Raw genomic sequence first — 16,632 nt, 5'->3', positions numbered from 1 at the left:
GAGTTGCCACAAGTGGTGGAGAATGCAGGCATTCTGATTCAACGCCAACCGCACGCACCATGGAGCAAGCACAGGCTCTGGTGGCCCTAATCCAAAGCCAAACTGACCTACAGCAGGCAGTACACGAACTGATAAAAAAAATAGAGAAAGACGGCTCGACTTCCCGGGCTCCAGGAGATGTCCTCACTAAGCAGACCCCCGACGATGATATCGAGGCATACATGGAGCTCTTCGAAAGAACGGCGGTGCGAGAGGGATGGCCCGCAGCCCACTGGGGAGGCATCATCGCGCCCTTCCTCACGGGCCAGGCACAGAGGGTTTGCCGGGACATGTCCATGGGAGAGGCCCGCGACTTTGTGAAGCTGCGCACCGCCATCCTCGCCAGTTACGGCTACAGCCTTCCTGCTCGCGCACAAAGGTACCATGGCTGGAGGTACACCCCGGACCAACCGCCCCGCTCCCAAGTCGCCGATTTGCTGAGGCTCACCCAGAGTTGGCTCACCTCCACCGGGGAGCCCCCGTGGATAGAACGCCTCGTAATAGACAGATGTATCCGCTCCTTGCCGCCCGACGCCCGAAAATATGCTGCCCAGGTGAGCCCCTCATCGCTGAACGCATTGGTGGCCTTGCTAGAGAACCACCAAGTCAGCGCCGACATGATGCGCCACACGCAGAACGAGCCCCTCCGAAAGCCCGCCATAGCCGACAGACCCAGCCGAGACAGCCGACGCCGGCCACCGCCGCTACAGCCCCCGACCCAGAGGGACCCTCGTGCCCAGGCCGACCGAGTGAGTCGGCAGCTGAGGAGGTGCTATGTCTGCGGACAAGAGGACCACCTCTCCTGGTCCTGCCCCGACCGGGATGTGTCGATGCCTTCCGCCGCCGGAGACGAACCCCGGCCCTCCCTCCACACCGGAGGAGCCCCTAGCCAGCAGGCGACACTGCCGGTCCGGGTGGGCCGCATCGACACCCACGCCCTCCTAGACTCCGGTAGTGTGGTGACGCTCGTGCGGGCTGACCTCGTGGAGGTCCTCACTACAGAGACAATGCCGGTGACGTGCGTCCACGGGGACGTGAAGAGCTATCCGGTCAGTTATATACGGGTCCAGACCCCGAAAGGCGACGTAAAAGTAGCCGCCGGCGTGGTGCCCAACCTCCCGGTCCCGCTCCTGATAGGCACCGACTGCCCCCTATTCAGCCGGTACTGGAGTCACGGTCGTCGGCCGGAGAAGCCCCGACGAGAGAAACCGAGGGGAAAAAGGATGGCCCGGCCGCGCCTGGCCTGCCCAGCCTTCCGGCCGGGATCAGACGGACCGCAGTCCGAAACATCAGCCGCGGAAGACGGTCCAACCCGGCCAGCCGAGTCGGACACGCCTCCTCTCGACGAGGACCCTTTCGCGGAGTTTCCGCTCCCGGACGACCCTGGACCTCCGGGCCGCGGAGAGTTTGCCTCGGCCCAGTGGGCCGATCCGAATTTGGAAGCCGGCCGCCGCGCCGTCGCTGGCATCGATGGCCAGCACTGTTCCGGGGTGAGACAAAACTTTCCACAGTTTATTGTTAAACATGGGTTGTTGTATCGAGTCGCCAAAACTCCGGGGGGGGATTTAATAGAACAATTGTTAGTACCAAAAACATACGTATCCAGAGTGTTGTATTTGGCCCACACTCACCAACTGGGGGCCCACTTAGGGGTCCAAAAAACGTATGATAGAGTGCTACGCAGATTCTATTGGCCCGGCATAAAGAAAGCCATTGAACTGTTCTGTCGTTGTTGTGGCGAGTGCCAGAAAACGGCACCCCGGCCAATGTACCGGAACCCACTGATTCCACTGCCAATCATCGAGGTCCCGTTCTCCAGGCTGGCCATGGATATCGTGGGGCCTCTCCCGAAGTCCAGCCGAGGACACCGATACATACTGGTAATAGTGGATTATGCTACTCGTTACCCTGAGGCAATACCTTTACGCACCGCTAATGCCAAAAATGTCGCTCGAGAACTGTTCCTGCTATTTAGCAGAGTGGGAATAGCGGAGCAGGTACTCACAGACCAAGGGTCCTGTTTTATGTCCAGAGTAATGACGGCGTTATACAAATGGCTGAAAATCACCCGTATCAGAACTTCTGTTTATCACCCCCAGACCGATGGACTTGTCGAGAGATTCAACCAAACCCTGAAAAAGATGCTAAAAAAACTGATTGACGTGGACGGAAAAGATTGGGACCAACTCCTCCCATACGTGCTGTTCGCCATACGGGAGGTGCCACAGGCCTCCACCGGATACTCACCGTTCGAACTCCTCTACGGCCGAAACCCCCGTGGCCTACTCGACCTGGCCAAGGAGGCCTGGGAAAGCCAGCCCTCCCCCCTCCGGAATGTTATCGAACATGTGGAGCGGCTCCAGGAGAGAGCCAAAAAGGTCTGGCCACTGGTACGGAGTCACATGGAGGAAGCCCAGGCAGCCCAGGCGCGCACCTATAACAGGGGAGCCAAACCCCGGCAGTTCCAGGTAGGAGAGAAGGTCCTGGTGCTGGTGCCCAGCCATGACTGCAAATTCCTGGCAAAATGGCAGGGACCATTTGAAGTAACCGAGAAGGTCGGGCCAGTGAATTACCGGGTCTGTCAGCCGGGGAGGAGGAAAGGCCACCAGATATACCACATAAACATTCTGAAGCCATGGCACGACGCCGAGAGACCCGGCCCCCTAGCCCTCCTCACCCTCGCACAACCCAGGCCACCGCAGACGATCCCCGTGGACATCGGACAGGACCTGGGGCCAGAGCAACTACAAGATCTCAAGGAACTCCTAGGAAGGAGTCATGATGTTTTCTCCGAGCTGCCAGGACGGACACACGCTATCCAACACGACATTGAGACGACGCCGGGAAAAGTGGTGCGACAGCGGCCCTACCGCATCCCCGAGGCCCGGAGAGAAGCCATCCGGGGCGAAGTGAAGAAAATGCTCGAGTTGGGCGTAATAGAAGAGTCCCACAGCCCCTGGTCCAGCCCCATTGTCATTGTGCCGAAGCCAGACGGGACGCTTCGGTTTTGCAATGATTTTAGAAAACTGAATGAAATATCCACTTTTGACGCATACCCGATGCCAAGGGTAGATGAATTAATCGAGCGGCTGGGGCCCGCTCGATTCGTGAGCACCCTGGACCTCACCAAAGGCTATTGGCAGGTACCCCTAACCAGACGGGCGAGAGCCAAAACCGCATTCGCGACCCCCGACGGCCTATTTCAATACCGCGTCCTCCCCTTTGGAGTACACGGCGCCCCGGCCACATTTCAGCGACTGATGGACAGAGTCCTCCGGCCCCATCGCGCTTATGCGGCGGCATATCTAGACGATATCGTCATACACAGCAGCAGCTGGGAGCAGCACATGACACAGCTGGAAGCGGTGCTGGGAGCCCTCCGCCGAGCCGGACTCACCGCCAACGCCAAGAAATGTAAATTGGCATGGACAGAGACAAACTACCTGGGATACACCATAGGCCGGGGGTGCGTAAAACCCCAAATAACCAAAGTGGAGAGGATACAAAATTGGCCCCAGCCCAGGACGAAAAAACAAGTAAAATCCTTCCTGGGCCTGATTGCATATTATTTAAAATTTGTAAAAAATTTTGCCACCATAGCAGCCCCGTTGTATGACTTAACGCGCCAGAAGCTGCCCCACCAGGTCAAATGGACGGAGGAAACAAACGCCGCATTCTGTGCCCTAAAGGAGGCGCTCTGCCGAGAGCCGGTGCTGATAGCCCCAGACTTCGCTAAGCCATTCATCCTACACACAGACGCCTCAGGAACAGGAATAGGAGCAGTGCTGGCGCAGGTAATAGATGGGGATGAACACCCCGTTACCTTTATAAGTAGAAAATTGCTTAAACATGAGAGAAACTACTCAACCGTAGAGAAGGAATGCCTGGCGGTGAAGTGGGCCATTCACTACCTACGCTACTACCTATGGGGCAGGGTATTCACCCTCATCACGGACCACGCCCCCCTAAAATGGATGGCGACGAACAAGGATAAAAATGAGCGGGTAACGCGGTGGTTCTTGGAACTTCAGAACTATAAGTTCAAAGTGGAACACAAACCAGGAAGAGAGATACCACACGCAGACGCCATGTCACGCCGAGATGAAGCAGGGGAAAGTGAAGCTCCCCGCACTGGCAGCGAGCTTAGGGGGAGGATGTGTGGAGTCTCGTCAGCCTACCCCCTGACAGGTGAGAGCAGGAGGACAGCCAGCCACCACAGTGACGTCAGAGCAGGGGGATCCCAACAGAAACGCTGTCTGGGACGCGTCATCACTGATAGGTACTTCCCCAATTATGTCCTGAATCAGTGGGACCGCTAGCAGCCGGGCGCTGTTAGGAACAGAGCGCCCGGCTGGAACAGATCCCCAATCAGTGGCCCTAGAAAAACAGACGCCGCTCTGAAGCTCACTGTGTGGCCGGTTTTCCTCCAGGTGGAAGCGCTCCTTGCTGTCGGGCGGTAAGTCAGATTTCCACTCCTCTCCCTAAACATTCTCGTGTCATAAAATGATGTTGCCTGACAGACCCTCTCTCCTCTCGTCCACAGGCACGTTACGGGAGCACTTAAACGAGGAACGGAGCCCTGGCTACGTGGTGGGGAGCAAACCCCCTCACTGGCCCCAGGCTAACCCAGCCTACTTTAGTTATATATATTTCATGGACATACCCCGATAAGGGAAGAGTTTTCAATTTGGTGAATAAAACAACGCTTCGGCGTTTAAAACTGTTTTATGTGTCTTGGATTGAATCAGAGTTGCCACAATATATATATATATATATATATATATATATACATACATACACACACACACACACACACACACACACACACACACACGCACACACAGAGGTATAGTTGCATAAAACAGAGTGAGCGACTGGATATTGATTCCTGGTGAGGTTGTGTGAGTGGGCTCTTCCGATGCAGGCCCATCCCCCCTCCTGGTAACAGCCAGACCCTGCAACAGCTGAAACACACAGAAAGAAAACAAGTCAATATGTCTCTGAATATGAAACAAGAGGAAACTGAAGATAAATAAACTTCACAATAACATACTTTTCAAAACTCCACTGGATCTGTCTGACAGATACAATCAATAAAATCAAAGAGTAAGTCAGTTAATTAATTATTAGTTAGTTATTGTTATTTTGAAGTAGTCATTATTATTTTGAAGTAGTCATTATTATTTTGAGGATGTGTAACATTTGAAAAACATCTTGTTTATTTTCACCAGGGAATCTATTGAGTGAAGAAGAAAGTAGTTCAGTCCCAGCTCCTCTGTGTGAGCACATGTGAGCACATGGCGCCCTCTGCATTCAAGAATCTTGAATCTTGAATCATGGCGCCCTCTGCTGTCTGCGGGAGGAGCTGCAGCCTCCTAGACTCAGTCCTCAGTCTACATGTATATCCACTTCGTTCAATTAGAGGCTGAGCACTTTCTCCCAGTCGTTAAAACGGGTTGAAAACAATTTGAGAGTTAAAGCCCCTGGAAACCCAAATCCACAATAACCTTCTAACTATGTAATAGGGTCTTATGTGCATCATAGTAAGCATCTAAAAATATTACAGTAGACATAGTTTCAATCCAAATGCTAAATATTGTCATTTATGTTTTTGTACTGTTCTTGATGTTGGGCAGAGGTGGAAAGTACTCAAGTACAAGTACTCAAGTACAAGTAGTAGGCCTACTTGAGTAGTTTTTTTGAGAAGCTGCACTTTTTAAAGGAACACGCCAACATTTTGGGAGATTCGCTTCTTTGCCATATTCCCGATAGTAAGACGAGAGATGCCTTTCTCTTCTCTGTGTGTTAAGAACAAAGTGTGATGTGCCCCTCCTGCTAGGTAGCTTAGCACAACAAATGGCAGTGGGTTGGTACAGCTAGCCCTTCAGTCACCAATACACATTCCAACAGCGCCAAAACGCTTATGTACATGTGACTCATGTACTCACCACACTATGAAATAATAATCCAAAATTAGGAGACACTGTACTTTTCGAAGCAAATACATAGCCAGAACTACTTTCCAAACATGGCCGCCTGGCAGAGTGATTGCACACAGTCCCTCAAGCAGAAATTCAGTTTACAGAATTAAAAAAGAAAAGAAAAAAACATACATACATACATATATCATCAACATTCAGTATTGCGTCATGCTACCAGTTGCATAAGTTTCCCATATGCCTGTAAGGGATACCGTGCCTGGGATCCCACACAAGAGGTCCATGAGAAACCAACCGGGCGAGTCACCCATCGCCCCCAACCTCAACGTTAAGGTAGGCCAGAAATGGGTCGCAAATAGCTGAACATTTCTTAAGTGAGTTGGTCCTCAGGAACCTAAGTCTCTCCATCCGTCAGCCACAATTGAAAAGAGGGTGAAGAGGGGGACTTCCATTCCTTCAGGATGAGTTTCATGCCAACAGTTGTCCCCTGCGTTCTGACTGTTGCACAGCTGTAGGAAAGTTCAGAGAAGACTCCGAGCAGCCGAAGATGGCGTGTTCTGATCCGGCTGAAGGGTTATTCTGTAGGCCTTAGAGTACCAGTCAAATATTTCGGCCCGCAATCCCGTTATAGAAGGGCAGAACCAAAAGGCACGAGATAGTGTGCTCTCCGACACCTGACACCTGTCACACAGTGGTGAGACGGTGGAGACGGTGAGCGACTTTAAATTGGATCAGCTGGAGTCTGCTAACTGAGCAGAGTTGTACAACGTCTATAATGTCAGATAAATCAATACCAAGTTCCCCCTGCCTTGGTTGCACCTGTCTACGCTGCCTTTGAGACACAAAATGGTTGCTGTGAAAAGGGTTCATTGTGCTAAGGGGAGATGCATGCATCATCATCATCCTCAAAATGCCATGACCGCGATCTCAGCGCCCGGTCCGCTGCAGGGCATTGTGGGATACACATCACCCCGGAAGCATGTCTGGCCTTTCTCTCTAAAGGAGGGAAACCCCCGCAGGGAGTGAGACAGACACACTTTCTTGTTGAGCAGAAGCTTGAACTGAAGTCAGCTTTGTTCGTCGGCCATTTTGTGGATTTCCCCTCAAAATCAGAGAAGACAAGAGAGCATGAGACCACAGAACAGTTTGTCATGCTAATGTCTATAAAATCGCCCTTTTTTCGTCTTTTTATTAACTTTTTACGTTGTTTATCTTAACTCTGTCTTATTCTATCTTACATTTACTCTATCATCCCTGTTTATTATAGTGTTATTGCCTTTTAAATTATTAATAATTGGAGCATTCTGCTTTCATTTTGTCTGTCAAAGCACTTTGTAAAGTAACCACCTTATTTTTGAATGCCCCGCTGTAAAATAATTATGGGTGCAAGGTCCGGTTGAGAACGTGACTGATTGGATAAATACGTTAAAAACCACAATTGCTCGAGTGACATCACTGATGTCGCAGCGCACAATTGCTCATCTTCACATCATCGAATGCTCGAGTGACATCACTGATGATGTCATAGACATTGTGACATCAGTGACATCACTGTTGACATCAACAGTGATGCATCATAGATACATCACAATGTGGGACAAAAATGTAAACAATCTGAGACACAGTGCCCACTTCCTCTCTTTTATGTGTGTGCGTGCGTGTGTGCGTGTGTGTGTGTGTGTGTGTGCGTGTGTGTGTGTGTGTGTGTGCGCCTGCGTGTGTGTGTATGTGTGTGCGTGCGTGTGCGTGCGTGCGTGTGTATGTGCGACTCACCTCCTGAGTGTGTGTGTGTGTGTCTCAGTGGTCTCATAGTGTGTGTTCCAGCTGTACAGTCAGACTGAGCAGCAACAGAAAACTACAGCCCACCGTCCCTGAAGCCTGTGGAGAGAAACACACACACACACACACACACACACACACACACACACACACAATTATTACTTTTTAAACTGTATTATTATTTCTGTAACACTTTTCAAACCTGAGTAACAAAGTTTGTTACAAAGTAAAATAAAAAACAACAGAATGAAAATGAAAACAGTTATGCGCTGGAATAAAATACACAATACAGTCAAACTCAGCAGCGCCTGACATCAGTGAGCCCATCAAGCACAGCTCAAGACGTTGACCTCATTTCTCCACTTGTGTAGCTGCATAATAACCTTCAAATTAGCCCGCGGTTCAATATCATCTTCACTTAATGAACACTGCTTTTATGACGTTTTACAGGGCGGCTTTATCGATAATCAACCCACTTTGTATCAGATATCATCTCGGTAATATAAGATTGTTGGTGAACGCATTTAACACTTCAAAAATCATAAGTGAAGTAAGCTTCACAAATGGACACCACTGAAGGAAAAGGTCTCAGTTTCATAAACTGCACATAGACCTAATTTCAGGCATCTGATCAAAATCCCCATACAAAAATCCCATTGACTTCCAGACTAGGGAACTTCTGGGTTTTAGGATTTCTTCCTCCGGCACACTATTGGTGTACACCCATGTTCTTCATATTGGCATGTTACTCTCGTGGTGAGAATCAATGCCCTCAAATGTTATTTGAAACGTATTCCATTAGATTACTCAAGTAAGTGAACGTGCGCTGATGTAATGTTGCAACCTTCTTTAGCATGTTTCAGTCAAATATTCTTTATAATTGGCTGTCTCCTCCAGGGGTGTAGTGGTAAACACAGAGGTGAGTAAACTCTCTGCCATCTTTCAAAGAGGTGGGGGAACTGTGTTCACTCTGTTTACCCTCTACTACACCGCTGGTCTCCTCTGACACTGCCATTCTCTTGTGTGTGGCAGGCAGATGCATTTGACAGCAAATAAAACAAAACAAAGAAATACTGCAAACCCTTAAAGTAATCTATTTTTAACTAAATTCATAATACCACCAATTTAAACTGTAACTATAATGGAAAACACTTACTCTTATTTTGCATTTAAAAATTTGAATACATGATTTCTGTTAGTCCCCAACCCTGCTCTCCCAGACCAAGGCCGTTCCAAAAATGTGTTTAATTTCGTCCTACGATGTACGACTGTTGAGAGTTACTGTAACTTAACTACTTTTTGCTGGTGACTAGTCATCCAACTAATTACTTTTTCAATTTTAGTAACTCAATTACAAATATAGCCGCAAGCGGCGATGCGGGGTCCAAGCTTCCGGTGACTTGGGGGGTATATGTCAGATAGTGCACATTTATTCAGACTTGGTATATGCACAAGTAAACAAAGTTTGGTTGAGATCCGGTGACCTGACGGTTTCCAAGCAGTACTAGTAGTAGTAGTAGTAGCAGTAGTAGTAATAGTGTTGGTAGTAGTGGGAGTGGTAGCAGTAGTAGCAGCAGAAGTACTAAGAATAGTAAATGGTAAATGGTAAATGGACTGCATTTATATAGCGCTTTTATCCAAAGCGCTTTACAATGTGCCTACATTCACCCATTCACACACCGAAGGCGGCCAGCTGCCACGCAGGGTGCTGGCACAGCCATCGGGAGCAATTTGGGGTTCAGTGTCTTGCCCAAGGACACTTCGACGTGCGGACTGGAGGAGCCGGGGAACGAACCACCAACCTTCTAATTAGTGGACAACCCACTCTACCTCCTGAGCCACAGCCGCCACTAGTAGCCAATAGTAGTAGTAGTAGTAGCAGCAGCAGCAGTAGTAGTGGTGGTTGGCTGTTATAGCGCCACCATCTGGTAGATTGGTGTATTTTTTTCCTCTGAGTAGTGGGTGATGTCTTGAAACTTGAAGTAATACTTGGATAGAAAGCAGTTTTTGTGTACAATATCCCTTTAAGTATCTGGACAGAAAGTGGTATTTGGGTAGAACATACTGTCAATACGACAAGTACTTCTCTGGCTCTGCAGATACATATAATATGGTCTACAAAGTTAAATACAACAGTCTGGATAGCTCACTTGGTAAAGCACGTGACTTATGCTAACTAAAGACCATTGCTGCTCAAAGTTCAAACCCCACGTGGGATGAAATACTTTCAACTTCAGACAGTTAAGTCAGTAACAGTAATTAAAACCCCACATGCTGCCTCCTTATTTTGCGGTGTTTCATGAACTTTTTCAATATCTTGGAAATGTTAGCTGGAGATTGCGTGGCTGTGTTCAAGAATGTGTTTTGCAACAGGAGAGGTTAGTTCTTGTCTCATGATGGAGCTTTTGTGTTCTAAAATCAGAATTTTCAGTTGTCATTGTGTCTTTCCCACACACACATCAAACCATAGGGCGTAGTGGCGTCCACTACAGAAGGTTGATGGGGTTTATCCCTGAAATTGCTTTTGATGACTATAGCCAGCACCCTGCATTGCAGCTTGTCATGCAGTCCATTTACCATTAAGGACATGTCTGTATTACACACATAATCCACCACTTTACATTAAAAGTCTGCCCTGAATGGAGGTGTTTGAACTAATTGGTGTGGGTTGTGCTGTTACAATGGAAGTAAAGTAAAGGTAAAGTCCCACTGATTGTCACACAATGTGTGAAATTTGTTTTCCGCATTTGACCCATCCCCTGGGGGAGCGGTGAGCGGCAGCGTGCGCCACGCTCGGGAATCATATGGTGATCTAACCCCCTAATTCCAACCCTTTGATGCTGAGTGCTAAGCAGGGAGGCAAATGGGTCTCATTTTTATAGTCTTTGCTATGACTCGGCCGGGGATCGAACTCACAACCTCCCAGTCTCAGGGCGGACATTCAGACCACAAGGCCAGTGAGCTGGACACATGAGTGACAAGGATAATTCAGATTTAATTCTCTTTTTGGACCTTTCACATCTGAAGACACAATAATGTATTGGAATGTTTTTCCTTTCATATATCTGAAAGAAGGCTCCCAGCAAACACAATTACATCATGATGATGTTCTGATATCATCTTTCAGTGACGTCCAGGACTAGGCCAAATCACAGCCGATTTGGGGATCATTTAGACATCTACACAGGAATGTCAAGAGGACGTCGAAATATGACGTTACCATAAATAGGCATATTCAGTTATTCTGCTATGTACACAGTGTGTATTCAGCAGTGTTATACATAATTATATCCAGATTAACCTTTATTCTACATTTTCAAAAAATAAAACAGTTACCTGGCCGTGGTTTGAACCCAGGACCTCCAGCTTTGGTGTCTGCTACTTTACCCCTACACCATCCTTCCACAGCAATGACAAGGCACGGATATAACCTTATTATGGCATAAACTTGTTTTTATTCAAACGTGGGTGTCAAGTCTTTGTGGATCGGGCATTACTGTGTGACATCTAAACCAACTATGTATTATGCTACAGCAGATGCAGAACCCCAAAACACATTAACCCCACCCAAAATGCTACATTCCAACTTCCAGTAGTAGTAGTAGTAGTAGTAGTAGTAATAGTAGCAGAAGTAGTAATAGTAGTAGTAGTAGTGTTGGTAGTAGTGGGAGTGGTAGCAGTAGTAGCAGCAGTAGTTGTAATTGACCGGTTAATGAGTTGTGGGCAATTTAGTGTTGGCGTGTGTTTCATTAAAAGTTTCGAGATTTATCATTTCAAAACGGTTTCACGTATCCAAAATCCTTTACTAACCTTAGGTCGGGGTAGTCCATAGATGACCCAGAAAAAGTTTTGTGTGATTTGGCCAAACAGTCTAGGAGGAGCTCGCAAAAGTAGGTTTTTGATCAAATTCAAAATGGCGGAAAATCTACCACACAGAAATGGGCGTGGCCTAGTGGGTTAGATACATGATGCTCCAGGGAAACCAGTAGATGTGGAATTTTGATTCTACAGCTCGCAGTTCAGAAGTTATGGACCGACAAACGTGAAATTGGCTGTTATAGCGCCACCATCTGGTGGATTGGTGTAATTTTTTTACTCTGAGTAGTGGGTGATGTCGTGAACCTGTGTGGAAAGTTTGGGTGATGGGGGGTGTATGGTTTCTGAGATCCACACACTTTTAGGGCAGGAAAAGAACAAAAGTAAATACACAAAAGTTTAAACATTTATAATTTCAAAACGGTTTCACGTATCCAAAATCCTTTAATAACTTTGGGTCGGGGTAGTCCATAGATGACCCAGAATAATTCCTATGTGATTTGGCCAAACGGTCTAGGAGGAGTTCGCAAAAGTAGGTTTTTGATAAAATTCAAAATGGCGGAAAATCTAGGCACACGCAAATGGGCGTGGCCTATATGGATAGATGCGTATTGATCCAGGGAATACAGCCGAAGTGGAATTTTGATTCTACGCCTCACGGTTCAGAAGATATGGACCATAACGCGAAATGGTCTGTTATAGCGCCACCATCTGGCCAATATGGCTAATTTTTTGTCTCTGAGTAGTGGGGCACATTTCCAACCTATGTGCAAAGTCTGGCTACTGTACCCCTTACGGTTTTTGCCGTGCATACTGTTTTAGCGGAGAATAAAAAAAAGAAATATAGCCGCAAGCGGCGATGCGGGGTCCAAGCTTCCGGTGACTTGGGGGGTATATGTCAGATAGTGCACATTTATTCAGACTAATATGCACAAGTAAACAAAGTTTGGTTGAGATCCGGTGACCTGACGGTTTCCAAGCAGTAGTAGTAGCAGTAGTAGTAATAGTGTTGGTAGTAGAGGGAGTGGTAGCAGTAGTAGCAGCAGAAGTACTAAGAATAGTAAATGGTAAATGGACTGCATTTATATAGCGCTTTTATCCAAAGCGCTTTACAATGTGCCTACATTCACCCATTCACACACCGAAGGCAGCCAGCTGCCACGCAGGGTGCTGGCACAGCCATCGGGAGCAATTTGGGGTTCAGTGTCTTGCCCAAGGACACTTCGACGTGCGGACTGGAGGAGCCGGGGAACGAACCACCAACCTTCTAATTAGTGGACAACCCACTCTACCTCCTGAGCCACAGCTGCCACTAGTAGCCAATAGTAGTAGTAGTAGTAGCAGCAGCAGCAGTAGTAGTAGTGGTGGTTGGCTGTTATAGCGCCACCATCTGGTAGATTGGTGTAATTTTTTCCTCTGAGTAGTGGGTGATGTCTTGAAACTTGAAGTAGTACTTGGATAGAAAGCAGTTTTTGTGTACAATATCCCTTTAAGTATCTGGACAGAAAGTGGTATTTGGGTAGAACATACTGTCAATACGACAAGTACTTCTCTGGCTCTGCAGATACATATAATATGGTCTACAAAGTTAAATACAACAGTCTGGATAGCTCACTTGGTAAAGCACATGACTTATGCTAACTAAAGACCATTGCCGCTCAAAGTTCAAACCCCATGTGGGATGAAAAACTTTCAACTTCAGACAGTTAAGTCAGTGACATTAATTAAAACCCCACATGCTGCCTCCTTATTTTGCGGTGTTTCATGAACTTTTTCAATATCTTGGAAATGTTAGCTGGAGATTGCGTGGCTGTGTTCAAGAACGTGTTTTGCAACAGGAGAGGTTAGTTCTTGTCTCATGATGGAGCTTTTGTGTTCTGAAATCAGAATTTTCAGTTGTCATTGTGTCTTTCCCACACACACATCAAACCATAGGGCGTAGTGGCGTCCACTACAGAAGGTTGATGGGGTTTATCCCTGAAATTGCTTTTGGTGACTATAGCCAGCACCCTGCATGGCAGCTTGTCATGCAGTCCATTTACCATTAAGGACATTTTTGTATTACACGCATAATGCACCACTTTACATTAAAAGTATGCCCTGAATGGAGGTGTTTGAACTAATTGGTGTGGGTTGTGCTGTTACAATGAGCACATGAGTGACAAGGATAATTCAGATTGAATTCTCTTTTTGGACCTTTCACATGTGAAGACACAATAATGTATTGGAATGTTTTTCCTCTCTCATCTGAAAGAAGGCTCCCAGCAAACACAATTACATCATGATGATGTTCTGATATCATCTTTCAGTGACGTCCAGGACTAGGCCAAATCACAGCCGATTTGAGGATCATTTAGACATCTACACAGGAATGTCAAGATGACGTCGAAATATGACATTACCATGAATAGGCATATTCAGTTATTCTGCTATGTACACAGTGTGTATTCAGCAGCGTTATACATAATTATATCCAGATTAACCTTTATTCTACATTTTCAAAAAATAAAACAGTTACCTGGCCGTGGTTTGAACCCAGGACCTCCAGCTTTGGGGTCTGCTACTTTACCCCTACACCATCCTTCCACAGCAATGACGAGGCACGGATGTAACCTTATTATGGCATAAACTTGTTTTTATTCAAACGTGGGTGTCAAGTCTTTGTGGATCGGGCATTACTGTGTGACATCTAAACCAACTGTGTATTATGTTACAGCAGATGCAGAACCCCAAAACACATTAACCCCACCCAAAATGCTACATTCCAACTTCCAGTAGTAGTAGTAGTAGTAGTAGTAGTAGTAATAGTAGCAGAAGTAGTAATAGTAGTAGTAGTAGTGTTGGTAGTAGTGGGAGTGGTAGCAGTAGTAGCAGCAGTAGTTGTAATTGACCGGTTAATGAGTTGTGGGCAATTTAGTGTTGGCGTGTGTTTCATTAAAAGTTTCGAGATTTAGCATTTCAAAACGGTTTCACGTATCCAAAATCCTTTACTAACCTTAGGTCGGGGTAGTCCATAGATGGCCCAGAAAAAGTTTTGTGTGATTTGGCCAAACGGTCTAGGAGGAGCTCGCAAAAGTAGGTTTTTGATCAAATTCAAAATGGCGGAAAATCTACCACGCAGAAATGGGCGTGGCCTAGTGGGTTAGATACATGATGCTCCAGGGAAACCAGTAGATGTGGAATTTTGATTCTACAGCTCGCAGTTCAGAAGTTATGGACCGACAAACGTGAAATTGGCTGTTATAGCGCCACCATCTGGTGGATTGGTGTAATTTTTTTACTCTGAGTAGTGGGTGATGTCGTGAACCTGTGTGGAAAGTTTGGGTGATGGGGGGTGTATGGTTTCTGAGATCCACACACTTTTAGGGCAGGAAAAGAACAAAAGTAAATACACAAAAGTTTAAACATTTATCATTTCAAGACGGTTTCAGGTATCCAAAATCCTTTAATAACTTTGAGTCAGGTAAGTCCAGAGATGCCACAGAAAAAGTTTAGGCTCATTCAGGCAAATGGCCTGGGAGGAGATAGCAAAAGTAGGTTTTTGATCAAATTCAAAATGGCGGAAAATCTAGGCACACGCAAATGGGCGTGGCCTATATGGATAGATGCGTATTGATCCAGGGAATACAGCCGAAGTGGAATTTTGATTCTACGCCTCACGGTTCAGAAGATATGGACCATAACGCGAAATGGTCTGTTATAGCGCCACCATCTGGCCGATATGGGTAATTTTTTGTTTTTGAGTAGTGAGGCACATTTACAATCTATGTGCCCAGTCTGGCTACGCTGAGCATTACAGTTTCTGCTGTACATACAGTTTTACCGGAGAAGAAGAAAAAAAAAAATATATATAGCCGCAAGCGGCGATGCGGGGTCCAAGCTTCCGGTGACTTGGGGGGTATATGTCAGATAGTGCACATTTATTCAGACTTGGTATATGCACAAGTAAACAAAGTTTGGTTGAGATCCGGTGACCTGACGGTTTCCAAGCAGTACTAGTAGTAGTAGTAGTAGCAGTAGTAGTAATAGTGTTGGTAGTAGTGGGAGTGGTAGCAGTAGTAGCAGCAGAAGTACTAAGAATAGTAAATGGTAAATGGACTGCATTTATATAGCGCTTTTATCCAAAGCGCTTTACAATGTGCCTACATTCACCCATTCACACATCGAAGGCGGCCAGCTGCCACGCAGGGTGCTGGCACAGCCATCGGGAGCAATTTGGGGTTCAGTGTCTTGCCCAAGGACACTTCGACGTGCGGACTGGAGGAGCCGGGGAACGAACCACCAACCTTCTAATTAGTGGACAACCCACTCTACCTCCTGAGCCACAGCCGCCACTAGTAGCCAATAGTAGTAGTAGTAGTAGCAGCAGCAGCAGTAGTAGTGGTGGTTGGCTGTTATAGCGCCACCATCTGGTAGATTGGTGTAATTTTTTCCTCTGAGTAGTGGGTGATGTCTTGAAACTTGAAGTAATACTTGGATAGAAAGCAGTTTTTGTGTACAATATCCCTTTAAGTATCTGGACAGAAAGTGGTATTTGGGTAGAACATACTGTCAATACGACAAGTACTTCTCTGGCTCTGCAGATACATATAATATGGTCTACAAAGTTAAATACAACAGTCTGGATAGCTCACTTGGTAAAGCACGTGACTTATGCTAACTAAAGACCATTGCCGCTCAAAGTTCAAACCCCACGTGGGATGAAAAACTTTCAACTTCAGACAGGTAAGTCAGTAACAGTAATTAAAACCCCACATGCTGCCTCCTTATTTTGCGGTGTTTCATGAACTTTTTCAATATCTTGGAAATGTTAGCTGGAGATTGCGTGGCTGTGTTCAAGAACGTGTTTTGCAACAGGAGAGGTTAGTTCTTGTCTCATGATGGAGCTTTTGTGTTCTAAAATCAGAATTTTCAGTTGTCATTGTGTCTTTCCCACACACACATCAAACCATAGGGCGTAGTGGCGTCCACTACAGAAGGTTGATGGGGTTTATCCCTGAAATTGCTTTTGATGACTATAGCCAGCACCCTGCATTGCAGCTTGTCATGCAGTCCATTT

General features: G+C 46.7%; 1 protein-coding gene across 1 annotated transcript in view; it reads right to left on the bottom strand.

Moving 5' to 3' along the window:
- Window positions 1–4,885: 4,885 nt before the first annotated feature.
- The window catches only part of LOC310784793 (uncharacterized protein), a gene marked incomplete at its 5' end in the record, with an annotated part of 29,675 nt that continues 17,928 nt past the window's right edge, over window positions 4,886–16,632 (bottom strand). The window contains 2 exons of the mRNA XM_083645841.1: window positions 4,886–5,003; window positions 7,752–7,856. Coding sequence (XP_083501967.1) covers window positions 7,785–7,856 — 72 coding nt within the window. The 3' untranslated portion in view covers window positions 4,886–5,003; window positions 7,752–7,784. The remainder of the gene's footprint in view (window positions 5,004–7,751; window positions 7,857–16,632) is intronic.

Source organism: Poromitra crassiceps, assembly GCF_964638095.1.
Source record: "Poromitra crassiceps genome assembly, chromosome: 11".
Classification (NCBI taxonomy): domain Eukaryota; kingdom Metazoa; phylum Chordata; class Actinopteri; order Beryciformes; family Melamphaidae; genus Poromitra; species Poromitra crassiceps.
Note: the sequence above shows the minus strand (reverse complement) of the source record. Positions and strands in the feature narration are given on the sequence as shown.